Source organism: Scatophagus argus, chromosome 4 (assembly GCF_020382885.2).
Source record: "Scatophagus argus isolate fScaArg1 chromosome 4, fScaArg1.pri, whole genome shotgun sequence".
Taxonomy (NCBI): Eukaryota; Metazoa; Chordata; class Actinopteri; family Scatophagidae; genus Scatophagus; species Scatophagus argus.
The window spans coordinates 13,793,223-13,817,053 of NC_058496.1; the positions used below are offsets into that span (position 1 = coordinate 13,793,223).

Below are 23,831 nucleotides of genomic sequence, written 5' to 3' on the forward strand. Positions count from 1 at the left end.
AATATCTGATGGAAGAGCTATCCTAAATAAATTATGTGTGTAAACTGTGAAATGTTTAGTTAGTGTGCTCACCTTCAATGATGCAAACTCGCACTCTTTCATTTTCAAGTTTGCTGCAATGTCTGCTTAAAATTTGCGTGCTATCGCTTTTATTGTGAAATGAAATTGAGCCGGAAGTGTCCCTGCTCAGATTAGCACAGCTAGCAATGGACCAGTCTTGGAAAACATCGTGGAGGGTAACGTACCAAATAACAAATACATTGCGTTCTTGAAAATGTCCTGATTTCATTTCATCTGCTTTGGTTTGGATAATATTGAGAGGCAGTGAAGAGAACCAAATTTGAGCCAGATAGTTGACAAGGTGATTAGTTAGCGATGCAAGTAGCCTTACCTAGCAAAAAGCAATGTCAAATTAACCGAGGGCTTTAGTATAAACCCTCAGGCACTTATCTGCATCATGATTTAAGTTTTAAATTTGCAGGTTAAAGATAAAAACACGATCCAAAATAATTTAAAAAAACGTGTAACGCCCGGTCAGCGACTGTGCATACTGACATTCAACTAAATCATAGCGACCTCACGGAGGTGCTGTGAGACAATGTATGTTTTCTTTTTCTCCTCTCACTCAAGCTAAGTAAATTGTATAACAGTGTTAACTTTAAACGTTAACGTTAAAATACTTTCATAACTCTTTAGTATGAAACGATTGCTGATTGATGCTGATCATTTTGATTTAATGCCAGGTGTTTCCGGTTACAAGTAATGTTTTCCCAAAGTCAGTTTACAAGGCTTATTTTCCTAGTACAGTTTTATATAACAGTGTCTGTCTGTTAATCAGTTCATAGTCAGTCAGTTCACAGAAATGTAAAATATAATTTGTACACGTTTGGTGATGATTCCTCCCTTTGTTTGTACAGACACCTCGGCCCTGTGAGGACTATTGGAGTGAATTCAGACATTGCAAAAGCTTGTATCATCGTTTTCACCATTATTACACGTATGGTACCACCCCATCCTGTCAGCAGTGGAAGGAGGACTACCACAACTGCAAGGAGTGGGAGAAACACAGAAGTGCTGCAGCCAAGGTACAGCTGCTGTTTAAAGACCTCATTTCTTTTTGACACAATCCAGGGTATCTGAATGTCCTAAAGAATACATGTAAACGCAGGAAAAAAAGATGTCTTGAACATACAATCAGCCAGTTTGTATGTATTCCATCTGTACTGCAGGAGGACTTGCAGATCAGTGAGAGGAACCGAGTGGCAGAGCAGAGAAAGTTCACTCCAGTGTGGAAATTGAGGCAACACCCTCCCAGAGACTGGCACGTGCCCCTGAACCAGGAAAAGCCTCAGGACTCCTGAACTCTCTCTATTGGCTGTGTCTGTTTGGTGGCAGCCAAGGCAAAGTAAATGAAATTTTGAGATTCTTCTGGCTTAATGGACCCACTGAAATCATTTTATCACATGCTGGAGAGACCGGTCATCATTTATTACCATCTCATACTGTATTCAGTGAGTACTGCTGTATGAAAACAGGTGTGTATAACAGTGGTAGCACAACATGTAGTGGTTAATGGTGAGGATGACAGCATCTATTCATTCAGTGAATTACACCATAATTTCTGCAAAGGCAGTGTTTTTGTGCTGATCATAAATCTTTAATTCTCCAAAACACCAAACCGCACTCACAGACTGTAAATGAGTTTTAAGAGTAATTGCCTTGTTTAGTGTAAGGAAAGGGCAATATTTGGTCAAATCATTCAATGCACATGTTGTGTTTACTCCATAGTAATGAATGATATGTTGTGCATCTTTTAATATGGGTTGATGCTGGACTTCAGTGTCTTCACACTTTGTAATGATTCTGTTATCATTATACGGGTAAGTTTGACCTAATAAGCCTGTCAATATTTCTGAATTACAATACATGATCTGTCTTCAACTGTGGTAAATGTGCTATTTTTGGTGATGCAGATTATATATAATATTGATGTGTTAATATGACAGAATTCAGATTCAGAGTTTTAACCCATACAGAGTTGTGCATCAGCGGCTTCACGCCTACTTGAAATTATTCTGAAAAAATTCATCCAATTTAAAAAAAAAGTACATTTTTATTATCCATTCTTCGTTGTGTTTTATACAGAGATGTCAATGTGAACATTTTCATGAATGTTGTTGAGGAAAAAAAAAAAAACCGCTGGCTGTACAATTCAAGGAAGGAAAAAAAAGTGTCCTTCATACCCACAGAGGGCTGCATCTTGGCTTCTTGAATCATTTACATACAAGGACACACACTAAATAAATGACAATACACTCAGGCTGCACCTACAACTGTTCCTTGTTCATCACTGTGTATAAACTTTAGTGATGTCTCTGTACTTCCCATCGGGTGCGTAGTATTTGGGGTTTGGCGGTGTGTAGGTGGGACCTTGATGAGTGAAGGGAAAGAGAAGGGGGTCTGGCTTCAGTGCTGCTTGGTACAGCTCCTCAGACTCTAATTTCAGCTCTTCGAGCGCCTCCCTCTGCGCTTCTAAAGCAACTTCAATAGCCTGCACTTCATCTAAGTGCTGCTTCTGCAAGAACAGACAAGCACATTAAATTTAGCCCAATAATGCACAAGAACAGCAGGGGTCAGAAGAAATATTTTCTAGAAAAGCTTAAGTGATGGAGGTGTGATACGTAAGTGCTGACCTGTTTATATTGACTCCACTTCTTCAGCAGTGCGGCTCGACGCTCGCTTTCTTCAAATGACAGCCTTGGTGCAGGGCGTTCCCTTTGTAAGAGAACAATAAACACCAATTTAGAGAACTTCAGACTCACTGTAACATAATCATTTTAATGTTGACCAAGTCCTTTGCTGTTTTAATGTCTGGGAGTTAAATGATAAAAGACTGTGTTTAAATTACTGTTTGAAACAACCGATAGGGAATTTGTTGCGGTCTCGTTCAGCAAGAGTTGCGGTATATATTGCGGCTAACTGTGCAAGAGGAATTTGACACCACTTCCTATCAGCAATATAGCTGAGAAGTGAGGCCACATTTGACATTCGATCTAAACGCATCAAGACATAAAGGATGTGGCTGCTGTTATCCTATAAAGAAATTCACAAAACATTTAGGCTTTTCTTTAACGTATGCTACCATACCAGTTACCAGCACTGTAGACAGGTTTACAGTGCCTTAACACAAGCCTAACCTGTTTACATACCATGTGGACAACAGCAAAATGAGGTGTACCTTGTTTCATCGAAGAATTTGGTCGGAGTGATGAAGTCCTCAATTGGGATAAGCTCGGGCGGAACTTTCTCCAGCTTTTTCAGCCTCTTTCTCAGCCTGTCTCTCAGTATCTGCTCCCTTCTGGGGTCCACTTTCTTCTTCTTTTTGGGCTCCGCTCTAAAACACAAAGTACAAGTCTATGTGAACATATTCAACCAGAAGAAGTAGTTATATTTTGAAATAGATCTTGGGAATACATTAATGTAACACAAATTCAACATCGTCTAGATAGATTACAAGTTAGCCTGGGTGGTAACATCAGCTGACTTTGCGCTTTTAATTGAGTTTTCTGAGTTGACTTAAAGCGATGTGTAAATGAAGACTGGATACACCAGGCTCTGATGTCGTTTATCAACACAAATTTGACAGTTTTGATTCTCAGCTAGCTGATGGATCATTTATTAAACAAAAATATCACTCATTTCAGCCTCCTAAATGTAAGGTTTTGCCGTCCGTGTCGTCGTGGGTCCTGGGGGCAGTTGATGTAATATCCAATCTTGATCATACCTCAGTGGAGCAGATGTTTTAAATGTCATCACTGGTGCAAACCAAGGACTGTGATTTTCTCCTAACATGAAGCTGCAAAAACACATCAAACAGAATTCTTTAGCGTTTGTTAACGACAGAACAGATTCAGCAGCATTTTTGTAAGACACTGAATAACCTTAGCCGTGTTAGCTTTAGGTAGCTGATTAGCATCTCATTAGCCACAAGAGATAGTTTATATCGTATTATAAACACAGACCTTGACGGAGCGCTATGTCGGGATAAAACCCGGCAGAGGCAGCGCGACAAAGCCGTAGACATGTTTCTCCTGTGTGTTGTTTCACATTAAAGTCCAATTCAGGGTCACGCTAAGCTAAATGTTCACATGTAGGCTCGGATCACCTCGCTTGTCCCCTATAAATGACAGACGTGTCGCGCGAAAATGACGTTGCGGAACGGCCTCGCTCACAGTTTCACGATCGCATTTTCGAGTATTTTTGTAATAATTAAATGAAAAAACGAGCTAAATTTAATACACTACGTATACACAAACAAGAATGTGGTTGGTTTTTAGCGTTTTAATAATGTCTGTCTTTAAATGTATATGTAGCAGACATAAATGTATATGTAGTAGATTCTGTTGAATCTTACTTGACGAGTCAAAAGTACCGACTGCATAATGTAGGCGAAAGGTCACAGAGTCACAGTTTCTTTTTATTTTTGTTGAATTGGAGAGATTTTGGTTTTATTTTTCTTATTTTGAAAGTTTATTCTCTTACATGTTTGTGATTCCGACTTTTAGTAGTCAGAGAGACTAAATACATATACCTAATAGGTATGATACAAATGTTGAAAGGTAATCATGTAAAATTGGGTTTAAGCCATTTACAGAAATCACGGAAAGCTTGTATGTCATTTTAATGAGATGCCTTGTAATAAAAGAAGATTATGTGCAAACTGATATACGATGTATCTGATGACAATTTTAGTAAAGCGGCATCAGGTCTTGTGATTGTTTCTTCCTGTACAGACCGGAAAGAGTTGAAAATTGTCCAACTTGACCGCAGCTATTTGTCTTTGCTGCTGCAGTCTGCTCTCGTCCATCTCGAACAAGCCTCATGACTACTGACTGAGTCAGAGAGCTACAAGAGTATTTCGGTCGAACAGTTTGATCCTGACAGCGGTGGTTTGTTGAATCGGCATCATGGCGCTTCTCAGAGGTAAACAAACACATTTCTGCTCAGCTGGACGCCAACAGGGAAGCATGCATGCTTGTGAGCTGTAGCTGAGCTACTATCATAATTGAGATTGTTAGAGCTACATTTTTTCTGTTTGTGTTTCAGTGTAGTATCATTGATTACCTTACCATTACGACTTTATGTAAATATGAACGTTAGCAAAGATTTGCAACTTTGTTTGAAGTCACGTCACCGGAAAGTAGGTGAAAGGTGACAAAATATTGTCACGATTGCAGCCCCACCTGTCGATACATTTGAGTGCTGATTTGTGCTTATTTTAGATAATTTCACTTAACTACGGGGTTTGGGAAGGACTCAAAGTGCTTACGGCAGTAAAAGTAGTAAAACCACATTATTAAAGATTCTCACTCAAAAAGTAAGTAGTTGTAATAAAGATGTCAGTCAAGTTCAGGGAAGTAAAATGTACGATACCCTCTGGACAAAGGTAAAATAGCTCAAAAATGGAATTGAAATAAATGTATTTATTTTTCACTGTTTAGACTTTATCAAATCTACTACCTACTTCAACACAAGTCAGGTGTTACTTAGTCAAAACCAAATGAAGGGCATCATGCCCATCCTGACACCACTAGAGGGCAGTCAACAGTTCAAAGTCTGATTATAAACTTAATGACATGCAATGCAGCATTTCAACAACAAGTATCAGGCCATTTGTTATGTACCACTACTGACTATTATGAAAAACGTGTGTGCGATAAAACTTTGCATGTTTTTTTAAATCAGTTCTGGTTTAGAGAAAAATTAATTTTTAAGGATTTGCACATAAAGCAAGTTGCAAAAGATTAAAAAATGTTATTTGTTTATTAAACAGTTTTGTACATGTTAATGTAACACCTTTAATTTGCCAGTTAAAAACATACACTGCATGCCTGATTCAGTATGCACCAATTGTGATTGCATTTTCATAAAGCTTTTAAGTCAACAGACATAATTTCTCCAAAATATGTCACTTACATAATCTGTATATGCCTGTGTGAGCGAAAGAGGTGTATGCTACCTTAAGGATGGAAATCCAAAAGTAGCTGCTCATCTTGTCTGTTCAGTCTAATTTGATGTTTGTTTCGTCTTTATACTGTGTCTTTATCTTCTGCATCTCAGTGCACTGGCTGTGTCAGCTATCTCTGCTGTGCCTCCTGATGCTGTGATCAGCCTGTAGCACAGTGTTGGGTGGTTTGAAGTCCTTGTCGCTGTCCTACAATTGCAGTTTCTTTGCAGGTGTATTTATTGTAGCTGCCAAGCGCACTCCATTCGGTACCTATGGTGGCGTGCTGAAGGATCACAGTGCAACAGACCTGGCTGAGCATGCAGCCAAAGCGGCCCTTGCTGCAGGTGGTGTAGCCCCAGAACTTGTAAACAGTGTCATCATGGGAAATGTTATGCAGGTACCGAAAATCCAACAGATCAACAAAACCTCTCACAACTACAATTACATGACAATACCCGTGCTTATTTGTGTGTTGACTAATGTACCTCACCTTTTCATTCCACCCCAAATTCAGAGCTCAGCTGATGCACCCTACATTGCTCGTCATGTGGGTCTGAGGTGTGGTGTTCCCATCCCAGTACCTGCTCTCACTGTGAACAGACTGTGTGGTTCTGGTTTCCAGTCCATCATCAATGGTGCTCAGGTAAGCACTCCACCAAGAACAAAAAACACTGTAGCAGAAACACAATATTACTAAAGCATAGGGTTGTACACTCAGTGGCCACTTTATTTGCTCCACCTGTACATCCTAATGAAATGCAATAGAACTGTTATATCATAAAGTCTACTTTTATGATGCCTAAAAGACATTTCATAGAGTGGTTAATTAAATTATGTGTCATAGTGATGGTGTCATACTGGATTGCATTATATTTAAAGCTGTTTCTAATCTTCTACCTCCCTTTCCCGTGTGAAAATGGTGTGCAAAACTTCTGACACTCAGTGTAGTCCAGTATGGCACCACCTTTATTATGACCTCTGTAATAAACATAGGATTGAAATAACACATTTCTGACAATGTCACTAAATAGTAATCATTTTGAGCTTCTTGAAGATAGATGTTATTATTGAGATGTTTCTGTAGTATACTTAACAAAGTAATGACTGAGTGTTTAAGTGGAGAACAAAGATATATCACAAAGAGCAGTGTTCACAATTTAGTAGTACAATATTTCACATATATCAACTAAACATAATGTGCTTTATTGTTTGTCTTGTTGCCCCAAACTAAAATCTGTTACATTGTGTGTTTGTAGGAGATTTGTCTCAGGGATTCAGAGGTGGTCCTGTGTGGAGGCTCGGAGAGCATGAGCCAGGCCCCCTATGCCGTTCGCAACATACGATTTGGTACAAAGTTTGGCTTCGATCTAAAGGTTGGCTTCTGGTTGATTTTCTCTTTTCTTTCTAATCTGTGAACTAGGGAAGCACGATGATATTGGCATGGTCATCAGAAATTGTCTGTCTGGCTCTGCCAGTGGGCCATCACGATAAGAGCAGGTGTATTAATATGTTAATTCCACTCCTGGAGAGACTAGAGAAGATCTTTGCAATTATGTGGAAAATATATATGTGCATGTATGGCCACTGGAGTTTGGCCAAAATGGGTTGGCAAAGAGCAACATATTGGATATTGGAAAAACTGTAAAACTGTGAAAAAGACAAACAAGCAAATGTACATGAAGCCATGTGATGACCATAAACACAGCTTTTAATTAAACTACAGAAGTTTTTGACAGGAAAATAAAACCTCTCCTCGTGTGTTTGACAGCTGGAAGACACCTTGTGGGCAGGTCTGACTGACCTGCATGTCAAAATTCCAATGGGCATCACAGCAGAAAACCTGGCAGAGAAATACCAGATCACACGAGAAGACTGTGACAACTATGCATATCAGACACAACAAAGATGGAAGGCAGGTAAGACAGGCTTCATTTTCTTTGAAATATTTCATGGTCTGCTCACCTTGCACGTAGTAAGTGTATTGCTTTTCAAAAGAAATGCTAGTATTTTTGCAGTTAAGAAGTTAACTTTTCTGCTCAAGACAAGCTCATTCTTAATAGTTAAATTCTAACTTCTTTCTAACTACAGCTCATGAGGCTGGTTACTACACGGCAGAAATTGCTCCCATTGATGTGAAAGCTAAAAAAGGCAAGGTGTCCATGGCTCAGGATGAACACCCCCGTCCACAGACCACACTGGAACAGATGGCCAAACTAGCTCCTGTCTTCAAGAAAGGAGGGACTGTTACTGCTGCCAATGCCTCAGTAAGTTTACGTCTGAGGTGTTGACTATTTTTATCATCATCCTAGTGGGCGTCAAACAACAGTCTATTTTTTTTTCAATACAATAAAAATGTTTCATATTTTTCCTTGAAAATGATATGTTGCTGTAACTTGAAAAATTAGAAATATTCCTTTTATTTGTTAAAGGTCTAGTGTGTAGGATTTAGTGGCCTCTAGTGGTTAGCTTGCAGACTGTACCTGCTAGCGACACACCTCTGATATCACTCTCGTCTGCGGTGGTCGCTAAAAAAGGCAAAAAGGCCTCCCTAAAGCGAGTGTTTGGTGCAATGTGGCAGGCTCTGTGGAGTATGTGGTGGACCCTATGTAGATATGAAAGGCTGATTCATAATCTTTTTTAGTTTTAGGTGACTGTACACTGTTGTAAACATAATTCTGGTCATCATATTAAATTTCTGCCCCTAAATCTACCACAATCCTACACACCTTGTTACAGTGTCATTTAGAGATCCATAGTTGCAAAATACTGAAAGAGATTAGCCTTCTGTTACTAACTTTAACACTCTGTTCTTGATCTCCAGGGTGTATCTGATGGTGCTGCTGCTGTGGTGATCGCAAGTGAAGATGCGTTGAATGAACACAAGATGACTCCACTGGCCAGGATTGTGGCCTATCACGTGTCGGGCTGTGACCCGAGCATCATGGGAATTGGTGAGTGCCATCACTGTTATACAAATGCAGTTTAATCCTTTTTGAATTAAAAGGAGTTGATGTCTAAATAAACTGTTGTGGTGTATGACGTGGCTTTTTACAGTAAGATTTTCTGGTTTTCTTAAATCATCTCAGGTCCTGTTCCAGCAATTACAGAAGCTCTTAAAAAAGCCGGCCTGACTCTTAAAGACATGGATCTTGTGGAGGTTTGTTACAAGTGTAGAAACAATCTCTGTGACCTATGAGTCTATACAGCAATCTAAAAAATACTCGATCAGAAATAAAAGTTGTCATTGATCTCTTCTTCTTTGCTCAGGTGAATGAGGCTTTTGCCCCTCAGTACCTGGCTGTTGCTAAGGCCCTTGGTCTGGATCCAGAGAAAAGCAACGTTAATGGTGGAGCTATTGCCATTGGACATCCTCTCGGTGCATCTGGAACACGCATCACTGCCCACCTGGTTCATGAGCTCAGGTAGCCTATGTGTACAGTGTATCAAGGGTGATGTCTGCACATTAACTTGCTTTGAATGATTAACCTTTTTTTTTTTTTTCAACAGGCGGCGAGGAGGTAAGTACGCTGTTGGCTCTGCCTGCATCGGTGGTGGTCAGGGCATCGCCATCATCCTCGAAAATTGCTGACTGAAGAAGCTGCCAGTATCAGAAGAGGTCCTGTAGAAGAATTTCTTGCATCGCCATCTGCTTGTATCACACAGTTCACACATTAAGAATTTGTGAACTGTGAAAATATCTCACATCAATATAAAACACTGAGGCACTGCTGCTCAGTTTTTCTCTGGCACACAAAGAACACTCAACATTAATTTTTTTACTGATTACTCTTGCTACATCTGTCTGTCTATTTATAGATGATTTATAGATCTGTTTCTATGCTCATACCAGGGTGCAAGAGACTGTTTATGCATGTGCCTCAAATACTGAGCCAGGTCCTTGGTAACATTAATACCTATAGCATTTATTATTAACTCTTAAGTACAGTTTGTGTTGAGTTATTGTAAGATTTAAATGAATTCTCATGTTTGCATTAAAATGTTCTCTGTCACTCCATTATGAGGGATTGGTATTGCCAGAAAGTATGTCTGTCCAGCAAAACTGATTTTGTATTTCCACCTCCAAGAATGTCAATAAATACATTTTCAAAAACAATGAAGTTATGTTGAAGTTCTTGTGATCAGCCTTTGATATGAGCACATGCTATTGTGGTGTTGTACAGCAAAGACTTTAGATTTAACAGAGAGTACTAGTTCTTATTTTAGCTCTACTGGATATTTTGTGCTTAATTTATTTGTATTTAATGATTATTCCTTTCCTGTTTTCTCTATGTTAAAAACAATATGCTTAGAAAAATGTTACCATAATAAATACCACCTTTCGGTATTAAATACCACCATTGGTGGGCTTATCAGGGGGAAAAATAACAAAACCTCAACCAATGTTATGCTCTGCTGCTCTAATGCAGAGATTATGTAAGACTATTTAATATAATAGCCTTAATAATGTAAACATTTAAGATTTTTTAAGACTAAAAACAACAGCTAATGTTTTTTTTTTATAGAAAAATGAATTTGTTTGTTACATCAAATATAAAAAATAAAACATTTGTCCAAAATTTTGGGAGTGTCATTCGTTTAAAACAACTGCAATGGTACGTTTATTTCTGATTTACATTGAGAATAGAAGATAAAGATATTTAAGACTACAAAGACCATCACATCTTTGAAACTCGACGTAATTACGTCAACGTCCCTGTGCAGCGTCCTTATATACGTCACATGCCCGGATGTCGGCCTTTTTTTCATAGCAAAGGTAAGACTCCCTTGCCTTCGTGTTACTGTAGGAATAAAATCTGTTTTCATCTGTCGTACAGAATAAAAATACAGTCTCCAAACATCAGCAGTGACATCCATGTGTTTAGACAGTGCGTTAGCCATTGTTATTTCCATGATTTATCCGTCATATTTCTGTAATATCAGTTTGTTGTATCGGCAGTTCTAGGCCGCCGGCTAGCCTTCGTGCTGTCTGTAACGTTAGCTAACGTTAGCTGAGCAATAGAAACGTGTTGTTCTTAGTCGTTTGTGGCGTTCGTCCACATAGTACTGCTGTTGTATGCTGAAGTTTAATTTTAAAACACTGACTTGTCGTTTTGAGAACGAAAGCATTTGGCTAGCTAAAAGAGACTGCTCGTCCTGCTAGCTAACGTAACTTGTCATGCCGCTTCTGCATTGGAGATGGCTGTGGTGTTATGCATTTAAATAAACTGAATTAGTTAGGGTAACAGTATGGTTGAGAGGTTTTCTGCTCTTACAAGTGAATAATGTTTCCACCGTTGCGGTGTGTACACAATAAGAACATGGTTTACTTGAAGGCCGTAGTAATTATTTGATTGTTGGTATCAAAACTATAGTACTATAGAACCCCGTACAATTCATGGTGCAACCAAGGGTTGGATAGTGTTTTGGCATTAAATGATTGAAAATTAACTATTTAATACTATCACAAAATTGCTGCTGTTAACTCTGTTTTACATGTCTTCAGATGGCAGAGGGAGACAAGAAATCTGCCAAGAAGAAGCATGGGAGCCGGAACCCGGTTCTGGCCCGGGGCATCGGCCGTTACTCCCGATCCGCTATGTATGCCCGCAGGGCCATGTACAAGAGGAAGACCAAGACCACTGAGACCAAGGTGAGGGCAGATTCCTAACCTCTTACAAAATGAATAATATAGTTATAAGCACATCACATTGGTCATTTGTGTGATAGATTGATAGATACTTTATTGATCCTGAGGGAAATTCAAGATTAATATGTGTTGATTGTAATTCGCCCTTGTTTAAGGTGGAGAAAAAGATTAAGGAGAAGGTCAAGGCCACAGTTGTCAAGACTGTTGGAGGAGACAAGAATGGAGGCACTCGCGTTGTCAAGCTGCGCAAGATGGTAAGAAAAGTGCAAATTCTTTTGATTGCTTCAGATCTTCTGATTTATATACGAGAACTGTAAATGTCATTATGTGGACAAAAATAGAAATCATAAGTAAGTTTAGGAACATTTAGAAAAATACATATGGTGTTATAAAATATCTCTTATCATACACTGAGAATTTTCTATTGAATGTGCTGTGAGCACTGTTGATGTCCATAATTTTGATGTCAGATATTGTACCACTTCAGTGCCTTTACAGCTTGTTGCATTGGCTGGCACTGTCAAACTCACAAGTGTCATTTGCTTTCAACTGAAAATGAATGCCCTTGTTTGTTTTTTGTTTTTGTTAATGTTCCAGTGGATCTTTGGAGCATACCTTGAATTAAAATACTAACACTGTAAATTATGTATTCCTGTTGTAGCCCCGCTATTACCCCACAGAGGATGTTCCTCGTAAACTGAAGAGCCACGGGAAGAAGCCCTTCAGCCAGCACAAGAGGAAGCTGCGATCCTCCATCACCCCAGGAACTGTCCTCATTCTGCTCACTGGTCGCCACCGTGGAAAGGTGAGAGCTTTCTCTTATCCATATCATAATAATGTAATAAATGTCCTCATGCATTAGCAGAAATGGACAAGGTATATGTCGAAAGTTTCTAGAAGATGTAAGTCGATGCCTCTTCCAAGATGCAGAGGTAATGTTAAGATAGGCTTTAATGTGAAAATTTAAGGACAGGACATCTTTCTTTCAGTACTGAAACAGGATTATCTCTTAAACTCTAAGATTTTGGTAATGTATGGGTCATGCCAATCTGTGAAGACATAATCTTAAATCCATATGTAAACAAAACAATATTTTCACCATCAAAACATTAACATTTGTTTGACAACGTCTCACTTAGGCTTGTCATGCAATTACACAAACTGAAATTGTTAAAATGTTTGTCGACATCAGATGTTGTGATTGGTTTTTATAATGCATACAATTTCACAAGTCAAGTTGTTTTTGTTTTGTTTTTTGTACATGTGAATACACTCACGTTGCACTCCACACGGAGCTATTAGTGTTGGGGACTATAAAATCATCTCATCACCTCAGTGATAGATTTCCATGGTCTGCCACATGTAAATCAAATGTTGGAACACCTCAAACATATTTTTCATCAACAATTTTTAGGTCATTGCCCATGGTAGCTCAACTCATCCTCAAAATACAGTAAATAGGGGATCTGTCTAAAAGGAAATAGCAAATGTGCCGTTCCACACATTAGCCTATTAATGTCATTTTTTGTGACACTTGACAGCACACCATTGTTGACACACTGACACTGGCAGTAGTTTTACTGATTGTAATCATGGTGGACTAATTGTTCTGTCCTGGATAAAGAAATATTGGCAGCATAATCATAGCGCCGTTGATAGTCGCCATCATTTTTGCATAGTCAAAGGACTCATAGTATCAAAATGGCCCATCCTTGTTGTATATGAAAACAACAAGCTTGCTGGACACATCACTACAGTCGCACCCTCAGCACCACAGACATTGTCTCTCCCTCCTACTCTCAAATGCTACATGGGCAAGTTATGGAAACAGGCAAGTGTGCCCACACACACTTTGAGCTGTGGCTGACCTAAATGTTTTAGCCATGAAACTGACAAGCGAAGAGCCCTTTCAGTAAGAAGAAAAAGAAAATAAAAAAGGAGCATGTCAGTGGGTTTATTTTTTCCTGTCTAAATAGCTTGGAATAACAGTGAGTTACAGCAATTTGTCTTATCCAAATGGCACATTTGATGTCTTGCAGTACTGAGCTTATTACTTGAGTTGGATAGGTTTCCTTACATAATGCTTGCATGTTCCGGCTAGCACTAAATATATATACAGTGGTTTGTACAGTAATTAGTAGCTTTATGTGCAACCCCCCTCCTTTTCTAGTAGCTTTATACTAATGATACTTTTTGTTTCTTCAGCGTGTGGTGTTCCTGAAGCAGCTCTCAAGTGGTCTCCTGCTTGTCACTGGTAAAGATGACTGATTTGGTTACCCAACATTTATTCTTATATCCACAGAATTATCCACAATTCAAAGTAGCTGCACTGTCAGACATGATGAAGGGCATCTTTATACAATTTTTCTAACATTTGCTTTCTTCCACATACTTGTAGGCCCTCTTGCTTTGAACAGAGTCCCCCTGCGCAGAGCTCACCAGAAGTTTGTCATTGCCACCGCCACCAAAATTGACATCTCTGGCGTGAAGATCCCCAAAACTCTGAACGATGCCTACTTCAAGAAGAAGAAGCTGAGGAGGCCCCGTCACCAGGAGGGAGAGATCTTTGATACAGAGAAAGAGGTGAACTAATTTGGATATTGTTAGAAAATGCTGTTTGACCATTTTAGTGGGACTCTTGACTACCAGACTGTTACTTGACTGACAGTTTTTTTCTCACCTTGTGTCTGTCTGCAGAAGTACCAGCTGACAGAGCAGAGGAAGGAGGACCAGAAAGCTGTTGATGCTCAGCTCCTGCCCCTCATCAAGAAGATGCCTCAGATGAAAGGGTACCTGCACTCTTCCTTCTGCCTGTCTAATGGTGTCTACCCACACAAGCTGGTTTTCTAAATGTGTTGTAATAAAGAGTACCACCACCTTTTGCCCTCTCAAGACTCATGTGTGATGTGTGTCTGTGTGTATAGCTTTCAAGTTTCGTAGGAAAAGAAGTCACAGCTGAATTGGTATATTGGGCTTGTTTAATTACCAAATTTACAGTTACCAAGTTTAGGGTGTCGTGTACCGAAATTCTCTGGCAGATGAACATACAGAATATGTTCAACGGAACTGTCAGGGTTAATCCCCTGAAAAAAGCTGCTTGCTTAATGCAGTGACTCCTGGCAGTGTCATGCAGTGTCCGGACTGCTGCCACTTAATTTTTTCCCCATTTGTCTTGATAATACACTACCAATATTTTTGTTATCCATATGTCTAACATAAGCAGTATCTAGTGATATAGTTACAAATGGCATATGATGAAGCACTGCAATGAAATGACCACACCAGACATTGGACCCAGACAGATTCAAAGCTACGCTTTAATTAAAAAAATGACATGTCTAATGTAACGACAAAAATAAATACAAGTGTTTTATCTCTTTAACATGGCCACGTTTTTTTTCTTTAATCTTCCAAAACAGAACAAAGTAGAAAGCAGCACAGAAAAAGGCAGCGGCCCCTTGCCACGGAATGATAAGTGCCTTTGTCGAGTCAGTCAGTACTTGTATGTATGGTCAGCTCATGTCAGGGGAAAATGCGTTCCCTCAGCCGGACTTGAACAGCAGAATGGCCACCTGACCCAAGTAGAAGTAAATGAAATGCTTGGTCTCGTGAGTCACGTAGCTGCCAAAGTTTCTCCCAACAATGCAGTGCCAGGTCGGGTTGTATTTCTTGTCAAACTCCTGTGTGGGACAAAGACACGTGTATAAACATTTGTGGATGAGAGACTACAACATATCTCCCTGTAAGAATACTTGATGAAGGCTGAAGTAGATGTTCAAGCATAAAAACAAGCAGAAACCACTTTTGTCATTGATGATTTTAAAGGTTATGTCACAATTAAGTAGTGAGATTATATGCTTTTACTTGTCTGAAAATCGCAACTTATTAGGTTAGAACATACACATATCACTCTGTTAAGGTAAGACTGCATATTGCCTCACTGACGGATGTTACAGAGTAGAAATACAAATACAGTTTTGTCAGGCTTTGAGAGCTAAACACTTGAGGAGTACATACCCAAGCTTGAGCTGCATGATCTACTGTGACAAGACTTAAGGCTGAGATTTTGGCCATTGTGACAATGCTAAAATACTGTCTTAGTAATATTTAACAGCTAAATTACAAATGAGTAACCAGTTTTCATTTAAAAAAATAAAACACTGGCAAGTATGCCAACAACCCCGAGCTGTAAATACTCGCACTGTACTCAGGAGTACATGAAAGATAATATACAGCTATAGCCAACAGTTTCTGTGGAAATTCTACATCATGGCCTCCCCTCCCTAAACTGAGCGGGAATGCCACCATGGAGACAAAGCTGTTGGCACGTAGCTTCTGCAGGACAGTCAGTCCAAGAGGAACATGTTTCCTCAGGAAGAGTGGAAACAATTACAAATACCAGGCTTGGCGTGTAACACAAATGATGCACGGGATGGTTGGTTAGAGAGTGAAAAATGTTTTTCCACCACTAGTTGCAGTCATGCAACTGCAGAAACTGTCAGTTGTGGGATTAAGGGAACCTTCATTCTGAATGGAACTGAGTGGAAGATGCTGGATGCGTCAGCAGTGGTTTTACCTTTTTGATGTAAGCAGCGATATCTTTCTCGATGTTGTACTTCTCCAGGGCCTGTGTGGCACACTCCACGGCGTCCTGCTGCATGTCCTCCGACATGTCGGCATTTTTTATCACTGCCTTCCTTTCAGACATGGTTGCTCTGGGAAACACACAACAGCGGAGGATTCATCATTTTCACAAGCAACACAATGCAATCGACTCTAGATCCTGAGCATCCCAAAAGTCCTCATCATCAGTTAAGTTAAATACTGTACGAACAACATGGAGGGTCAAATCAGCCCGCAAAGCAAAAGAAACATTTAAGTAGGGGCGAAGCTATCATTACATAATAACTGACACATAATATCTGAATTAGCCATTTCTACAAGTGTTGCATAACAACTTCCATGAGCGGCAATCTCGCTGGATGCGCGCTCTGCGTAGTTTCTATGGATACGCAAGACATTTAAGCTAATCGTCTCAAATTTACCCAGTATATTAACAAAAATACTGCAAAATATGAGTCTGGAAAATGAAAACACATCTCTAAAACAAACGTAACGATAGAAAATAGCGAAAAAAAACAACCTTTATCTGCCTCAGTATGCAGGTTACAAAAATAAACACTATTCTCATGATAAATTAACGTTTGGCATAAATACAACTTAACTTCATCTAAAATATGTTGTCACACGGAGAAGGGGTTTATTAAAAAGCACTATGCCAAATGCATGTTAAGCAATGAGATGTTGATTTGCTAATGTTAGCGTTAAAGCGCGATAACAAGCTGCTCATTCATCCTGCGAACGGAAAAAACGCTGTCTAACACTAAGCAGAGATGTTACCGTTTCGATTGTACTTAAAAGAGAATAAATCTACCATCATAATATAGATGCAAAATTCTTGGCATTACCTTCTAGTCTCCTGTATGTTGTTTACTAGGCTTTAAAGAGACGACCTCTCCTGCAGCGCCAACTCCCGCGAAGTGGTTGACACAAAAGTAATGTGGGTGTGTAGCAGTAAGAGACTGCTGCTTAAACGTCTTTCCATTGGCTGATATTAATGCATAGGGTGCTCTCATTGGCTCACTCAGGGCCATCTTTCCGGTGTTTCTGCTTGCATTTTATTTCAAACCAGCATGCTTTGCGACACAATCGTTACTGAGGCAACCACTGTAAATAAGTTGTTCATGCCATCGCCCGTGCCACACAAGCCGTGGCATCATGGCAAGATGTGATCATTGTGATGTAACATTATTGGCATTTTTTCCCCCCATCGAGCATAATAGCTACAGCTTTCACTTTATCATATTAAAATGGAAATGAAATAAAATATTCACCACAATCTTTGTTACAAGAAATCATTAGTTATCAGGACATTTCGTTATCCAAAATACGTTTCGTGTTATTAAAGTTAAAATAACACGTCGTTAAGGGAAAAATAAAACTTTCATATTATGGCCCTAAAAACAAAAAGTCCAATTACAGACATTGTAGCCTGTGTAAACTGGAGAAATTCAAAATGTTTTGCATTTAGTCGTTGTTATGTTTAGGCGTGAAAGCCATTGTTTGAACGTCTATATTGTGCAAAGAAAGTAAATATATGCCGATAGTATGTATAGTCACATTTCGAATATGAAATCCTTAATAAATTTTAGACCAAATGCTATGCTCAAGAAGTTACTGTAAAAAGTCGACAGAAGTCTTGGTCGACAGTATGGATTGAATTTTACATCTCCAGCTCTATGTATGTCACCAGTTGATTATATTGTTACAACAGGTCAAGCCAAAATACCCATTAATAAGCTCTATTATCTTGTTAAAATCACACATACTTCTTCTCCATCATAAAAACTACTTTACTTTTAGATTTATACTTATCTTATTTTGTTTAACCTATTTTTATACCTTTCACTTTTCTTTCGTGGTCGGGAATACTGCAAGTGCAATGTCTGTATGAAAAAGAATTTCCCTTCAGGGATAAATAAAGGAATTCTGATTCAAATACAAATCTGATTCTGAGTCAAATTTTCAGTGTTTAAGCATTGGAAATTTCACACTTGAAGTTGAGTATTGGACCAAGACTGGCTTCCATATTATTGATGTCACAAATCATGTTTTACCTTTTAGAAGATTCCAAAAACAAACTGAAAATAAAAAATCAAATTTGGCATCCTTATTTTCTTAAAACCCATTTATTTCTCATACATGCTCACAGTTAACAGCTGGGTGTTCACAGCCCAAGAACATCCACTTATCTACACTGGTTCACATATTTTTTTTCCCTTAAATATTTTCTCAAAATGCCAAACTATTCCTCACTTAGTATGTTCATACTAAAATTTTGGGTTAGAGATTAAAATATGTATTACCAGATACAGTATTTCAGCTATCTGGTTAATTTATTAACTTTTAAAATGCCTCCCTGAAAAGCACCGAGGATACAATAACTCCTGACCTTATGTACATGCAATCTTTTCCACACTACACAAATTGGATTCATCAAGTCTACTAGTGTAACAGTCAAATATTCACACATCAATCAACATTCGAATAAAAGTATATTTCCATATTTTCCCAATAAAAGTTATTGATTTTGTCCCAAATAAGAGTAATTATTCCTACCACATATCCCTTTATATTATAGGTTTAAAAACACTTTCTTAAATTTCCACGGTGAGTGAGTGAAACACAAACTGTGTAAGAATTATATCTGAAGAAAAAAATCAACTATCAAGATTCCCTGATAAAAATGTTACTCATTGTTCATGATGGATAACCAACTGTAACCAAAGCCACTTAACCTGAAGACTGATCCTCTCAGGGTTAGGTTTTTTGGTTTATAAAATATTAAAAAAACAGAGCCCAACATGCTTGGACCACAGAGAGTTAAACCTAAGGTAAAAACAAAATTAAAGTTTTGTTGTGCGGAGCATGTGTTTTGGCTCAAATTTCAGCAACAGGGACGATTTCAAATTAAAACATTACTTTCACAGTTTTTCAATAATAAAGGGGACTTGTTTATGAAAGAGCAACACATTAACACAGAGATTTGCACACAAACGTCTGATCTTGTTTTCAGGAAAGATGTAGCTCTCTGAACTGACAGATGTAACCTTAAGCTGCCCTTTGCTTCACTCGCTACGGTCCTTTGGCTCTCTGTATTTGTAGCTGATATATTCAAAGATGTCTCTCTCACTATCCACCAGCAGAGGCTCCCCTGCCATACCTACAACAGATCCACAAAGAAAACAACTGACGCTAAAATCTGAAAGCATGAATCATTAGTTAGACGACAGAAGTCACGCAGGCCTGTAAGTTCACGTCATATTTGACTCAGACTCACCAGTGACTCCAAGTGGTCGAATGGTGTACTCATTAAGGGTGAAGCCCTTCTCCAGAGCATGAGTTCTCATGTTTTTGTTGAAGATATCACTTCCAGTGAAATACAGAACTCCACAGTAGTACTGGTCTTTGGGAATTAGTCTTGTGTGGAAGGGAGAAAAAAACAGAGAGTGAGAAGAAAGGACTGATTAGAAGAACAAATATTAAACTTTTTATTGTTTTTGTGGTGTATCCCATTGTATGTAACTGGACCCTGTTTAGTATTATAGTATGTAGAGGGAATGTTTAAATTTGAAGATCACAGATTTGATGCCCTCAACTAACACATGTTGAGACAAAGCATGCTCGAGCATCATTATGAATACCTATCCACTGGCCCTATTGCATAAACATGTATTAAATGCCAAAACTGTAAAAGCTGGGAGCAATACAATGTAGGGAACCTGATATCAATACGCCTGTGAAGGTATTCTTCCTCATCTTCATCGCTCTGTTGAAGCTGGCAGACTCCCTAAATAAACAAAAGATGGCACATCATCATCACAGTCATGTGTGATTCATGGGCTGGGTTTAGTTAGGGTACTAACTGTATTACCAATCACAACATCAAACATGAGAGCAAAAAAGTACAGGCCTCACCATGAACTTGGTGTCTCCTTTGGACAGAGTGTCAGTCACAAATCCAATGGACTGCAAATGGTCGACCACTGCATGGAGGAGTTTGGGCTGGAAAAGTTGGTAAATGAGACTAAATGAATTGTACAAAGATAAAACAAACTGCAGTTATCGTCAACACACTGCATTTGCAAGAGGATCAGGGAACTAATAGCAGCCAACAGTTTTACCTGCTTTTCTGTCTCAGAGGTGTAGTCTGGGTGGGTCAGCAAGATGTCAATATCACCACTCGATGCTGCACCTTGAAATTATGAGGATGTGAATCAATATGATAAGTACAACAGAGTTCAAACTCCTGTCATTAAACATCAAACGTAATGAACTTGAAGGTAAAGTTTTACCTCTCCTGTAGCTTCCACAGATTGTTCCAATATATTCGCCGTCGATCTCCTTCAACTCTTCAAGGATAAGAGTCTAAATAAAGAACACAGTGTCAGAAAACTCCAAATGAAATTAATTTGAAGTTAACAGAAAAATGAAAATACTTCATCACCTCCATCTTTTCCATTTCAGCTCGTGGAATCCTTTTCTCAAATTCTTCAAAGTACCTGAAGGCAGCAAAGTAATCCATTAAACACAGCTCACATGTCGACAGAGGAAGATATTCAGGGTTTTTGATATTAATATTAAACATTTAGAAAACAAACATTCTTCATTCCTTCAGCTCAACTTACTTGAGCCCAATCTGTTGATGATGGTTTAGCTTGTGCTCAATCTTTTTCAGATCTAAACAAACAGCAACAAAGAACATTGCTCAGTTAAGGTAATACCAGAGCACAATGTACATTCTGCACACTTTTCATTGAGCATGCAGCATACTGTATGTCATACAGAAGACATTCAACAAAGTATTTTCATCGTAATGTGAGTCAACTGATAAGCAAACCTTCCAATGTCTTCACGCCTTCTTCAACAAACTTCCTTGCAGCAGCAGGGCTGAAGTCAAGATCCAAGAGATGTTTGTTACATGTATTGCATACAGTAACTTTACAAATAAATAAAAAATTTCTACCTCCGGAGAAGCTGTTATTTGGCAGAAAGCATTATAGCGTAAATGTGCGTATACAACATTTAATAAATTTTTAATTTCGGTTAATAACACTTTAGACATACCCAATCCCAGTAACTCTGGTGAGTAAATTGATGGAAGTGCTGGTGTCATCATTTCGAATCTGAAATTTAAAAGTGAAAGAAAGAAAGTGACATATTTTGTCATTGGAGGGAACTCACTCCAACGAAATTTGTGCTCTGCATTTAACCCACCCAAGTGACGTGCACACACACACAGCAAACCCGGGGCAGTGGGCGACCGCGTGCAGCGCCCGGGGAGCAGTGGGGGTTAGGTACCTTGCTCAAGGGTACCTCAGCCATGGACACCGGTACAGGGAATCGAACCAGCGACCCACTGGTTACGGGTCCGACACCCTAACCGCTGATCCACTAGAACATCAGTCCCTATATTGTCTTAAATTTAAGCTCTGAACTTAAATTACATAAACAGTGTGCTATCAGTCACGCTTTTTTACGCTCTAAGACTGACCTTTTCCAGTTTCCTTAGTTTGCCAGTTTGTAGGAACTCATCAATCTTCTCTGCTATTTTAGCTCCAACACCATCCTGTTGAAATGTGAAAACAAACATGAGGGTGGAGAATAGTGCAATTTACAGCAGTTATGTAAAATGTGCATAGCAGCTGTTGACAAAACACTTTCAGTCTACAACAGAAGGCGGCATATGACACAAAAACACACCAACATGAGCACATGAGTGGTATGGAAGACAAACAGTGATGAAACCACTACCAGTTTCCAAGTATCATTACACTAAAATTAACCATCATCAATAACACCAGTAAAGATCACATCATCTGTCCCCATCAAGTTCAATATAGAGATATTTATATATGACTTTAAGAAGCAGTGAATTTGATCAACTCACTATGAAAAAATCACTACGAAGACAACACAAAACACTACATCTGTACTTTGAAATATTAAATATGGATTACTACACTCGTGGAAGAAAATTAAAGCTATTCTGCTTCCACCTACGATAATAATCATGAGCACTAGTTACACCATCCTACTTTCATACATGTATGAAAACATCAAGAAGAAGGAAATGTTTGATGGATGCATCTGTGTGTACAAGAACATGCAGGCCACAAGCACTAGGGTGACATGATCCACATACAATATCAAAGGTTTATAATGAAAAAACACTGACTGAAGTAGTAGTAGTATATCAGCACCAAATGTCTTCCTCTACAATTACTGATCATTATAACTACAGCTGCTACTAACAATTATTTTTATTATCAATTAAGTTACAGATTTTTTCAAGAATTGCTTTAGTCTGTAAAGTTTTTTATTAAAAATTGAAAATTCTCATCACAATTTTCCAGAGCCAAAAGTGACATCTTCAAATTGCTTCTTTTGTCCAACCAGCAGTCCAAAAGTCAAAACCCACAAATAACAACGAAAAACACTTAACTACTGCATTTTTATGAAGAGAACAACTAAAGACCATAATACCAAATTCAGTGCACATACCAGTTTCTTGGCCTCTTCACCATTTTTGATTTTATTGGGGTACTTGGCGATGGTAGATGCTGCTTTTCTAGACAGCAAATAAACAAAATTATTAAGTATATTTATATATTAACATATATTATTAGTATATTAAGTACTGAGATGTGACAGGAGGCTACAGTTTGCAGTACTCTTAACTTTACATTATGCAGAGGTGTCCATCACTTCATATCGATGAGAGTAGACAAAATATTTAAAACCTCTGAAATTACCGCAACACCTGTCTAAAGCAGTTTCGATATAACAGGATCACTGGTCTTCAGAGCCTGTATTGGTTTCATAAGGTTCTTCAGGGCAACTTCTCTCCAAGTCAATTGCTTCCACAGCATAACATTGTTCATCATCATCATAATTAACAGTTAAAAAACTCGCATAATGAAAAAGAAAAGGCACACCTCGCTGCTCAGGCTTCGGACGCTTACCTGTAAGCATTGTACTTATGAATTGCCCTGTTGACGTTCTTCTCGTAATTGGCCAGCTCTGGAAACAAAAGAAGGGAACTACATGGATTTATGTTTACCTCATGTGGTTTATTGCCACTTTTTATGACACTGACAACTCAGCTGAAGGTATTTAAATGACAAAGCAGTAACTACAAGCGTTAGGGCAGAGAAAGGGATTTCAGCTCAAATCTGACCAGGTGAAACATGCAAGAAAAGACATAGCGCCATTAAGCATTTTTGAAACTAATACCTACGTATTAGTAAGTTATTTTAATTAAAAACAACCAAGTTGTGACCATAGCTAATGTTAATGTTAGCTACGTTAAGCTCAACCATCTGACTCCTCCTCACCTACCGATAAGAAAGTCTGTTATTCCCTCATTTAGGGATTCCTGCGGCGCTTTCCTCTTGCTCATTGTTGATTTGACGAGCTCTTAAATGTTCGAGGAAAAGCTAAACAGTCTTATATGCACGCATGAAAAGTTAAAACCACTTATGATCTTGGCTAGCCTGATTAGCACTTCAGCTAGTGCTCAGCCTGAACAATGAATGGAAGACGCAGAGGGGGAGG

At 38.7% G+C, this 23,831-nt stretch overlaps 6 protein-coding genes across 6 annotated transcripts; 3 read left to right on the forward strand and 3 right to left on the reverse strand.

The window, feature by feature from the left end:
* Positions 1 to 81: 81 nt before the first annotated feature.
* c4h22orf39 (chromosome 4 C22orf39 homolog) lies at positions 82 to 2,330 on the forward strand. The gene is made up of 3 exons (XM_046387958.1): positions 82 to 236; positions 918 to 1,085; positions 1,230 to 2,330. Exons 1-3 carry the CDS (start codon positions 207 to 209, stop codon positions 1,359 to 1,361), a joined length of 330 nt encoding a protein of 109 aa, XP_046243914.1. The 5' UTR covers positions 82 to 206; the 3' UTR covers positions 1,362 to 2,330.
* On the reverse strand, positions 2,094 to 4,186 carry mrpl40 (mitochondrial ribosomal protein L40). Its single transcript, XM_046387957.1, has 5 exons — positions 4,023 to 4,186; positions 3,785 to 3,856; positions 3,239 to 3,394; positions 2,694 to 2,775; positions 2,094 to 2,575 (listed from the first exon to the last, which is right to left on the reverse strand). The coding sequence occupies exons 1-5, from the start codon at positions 4,082 to 4,084 to the stop codon at positions 2,348 to 2,350; spliced, it is 600 nt and encodes a 199-aa protein (XP_046243913.1). The 5' UTR covers positions 4,085 to 4,186; the 3' UTR covers positions 2,094 to 2,347.
* A 597-nt stretch (positions 4,187 to 4,783) lies between these two features.
* On the forward strand, positions 4,784 to 10,121 carry acaa2 (acetyl-CoA acyltransferase 2). Its single transcript, XM_046387959.1, has 10 exons — positions 4,784 to 4,983; positions 6,238 to 6,404; positions 6,522 to 6,650; positions 7,264 to 7,380; positions 7,776 to 7,923; positions 8,096 to 8,271; positions 8,829 to 8,958; positions 9,094 to 9,164; positions 9,275 to 9,429; positions 9,515 to 10,121. Exons 1-10 carry the CDS (start codon positions 4,968 to 4,970, stop codon positions 9,594 to 9,596), a joined length of 1,191 nt encoding a protein of 396 aa, XP_046243915.1. The 5' UTR covers positions 4,784 to 4,967; the 3' UTR covers positions 9,597 to 10,121.
* A 1,366-nt stretch (positions 10,122 to 11,487) lies between these two features.
* On the forward strand, positions 11,488 to 14,532 carry rpl6 (ribosomal protein L6). The gene is made up of 6 exons (XM_046387963.1): positions 11,488 to 11,657; positions 11,810 to 11,908; positions 12,316 to 12,459; positions 13,860 to 13,908; positions 14,053 to 14,237; positions 14,352 to 14,532. Exons 1-6 carry the CDS (start codon positions 11,511 to 11,513, stop codon positions 14,502 to 14,504), a joined length of 777 nt encoding a protein of 258 aa, XP_046243919.1. The 5' UTR covers positions 11,488 to 11,510; the 3' UTR covers positions 14,505 to 14,532.
* A 421-nt stretch (positions 14,533 to 14,953) lies between these two features.
* On the reverse strand, positions 14,954 to 17,272 carry dynll1 (dynein, light chain, LC8-type 1). The gene is made up of 3 exons (XM_046387964.1): positions 17,123 to 17,272; positions 16,231 to 16,369; positions 14,954 to 15,334 (listed from the first exon to the last, which is right to left on the reverse strand). Exons 2-3 carry the CDS (start codon positions 16,360 to 16,362, stop codon positions 15,197 to 15,199), a joined length of 270 nt encoding a protein of 89 aa, XP_046243920.1. The 5' UTR covers positions 16,363 to 16,369; positions 17,123 to 17,272; the 3' UTR covers positions 14,954 to 15,196.
* Positions 17,273 to 18,387: 1,115 nt separating this feature from the next.
* On the reverse strand, positions 18,388 to 23,821 carry polb (polymerase (DNA directed), beta). The gene is made up of 14 exons (XM_046387962.1): positions 23,616 to 23,821; positions 23,240 to 23,297; positions 22,779 to 22,845; positions 21,769 to 21,843; positions 21,342 to 21,400; positions 21,115 to 21,164; positions 20,903 to 20,954; positions 20,722 to 20,776; positions 20,570 to 20,642; positions 20,399 to 20,469; positions 20,193 to 20,279; positions 19,997 to 20,064; positions 19,555 to 19,694; positions 18,388 to 19,437 (listed from the first exon to the last, which is right to left on the reverse strand). Exons 1-14 carry the CDS (start codon positions 23,674 to 23,676, stop codon positions 19,343 to 19,345), a joined length of 1,011 nt encoding a protein of 336 aa, XP_046243918.1. The 5' UTR covers positions 23,677 to 23,821; the 3' UTR covers positions 18,388 to 19,342.
* Between the last annotated feature and the right edge of the window lie 10 nt (positions 23,822 to 23,831).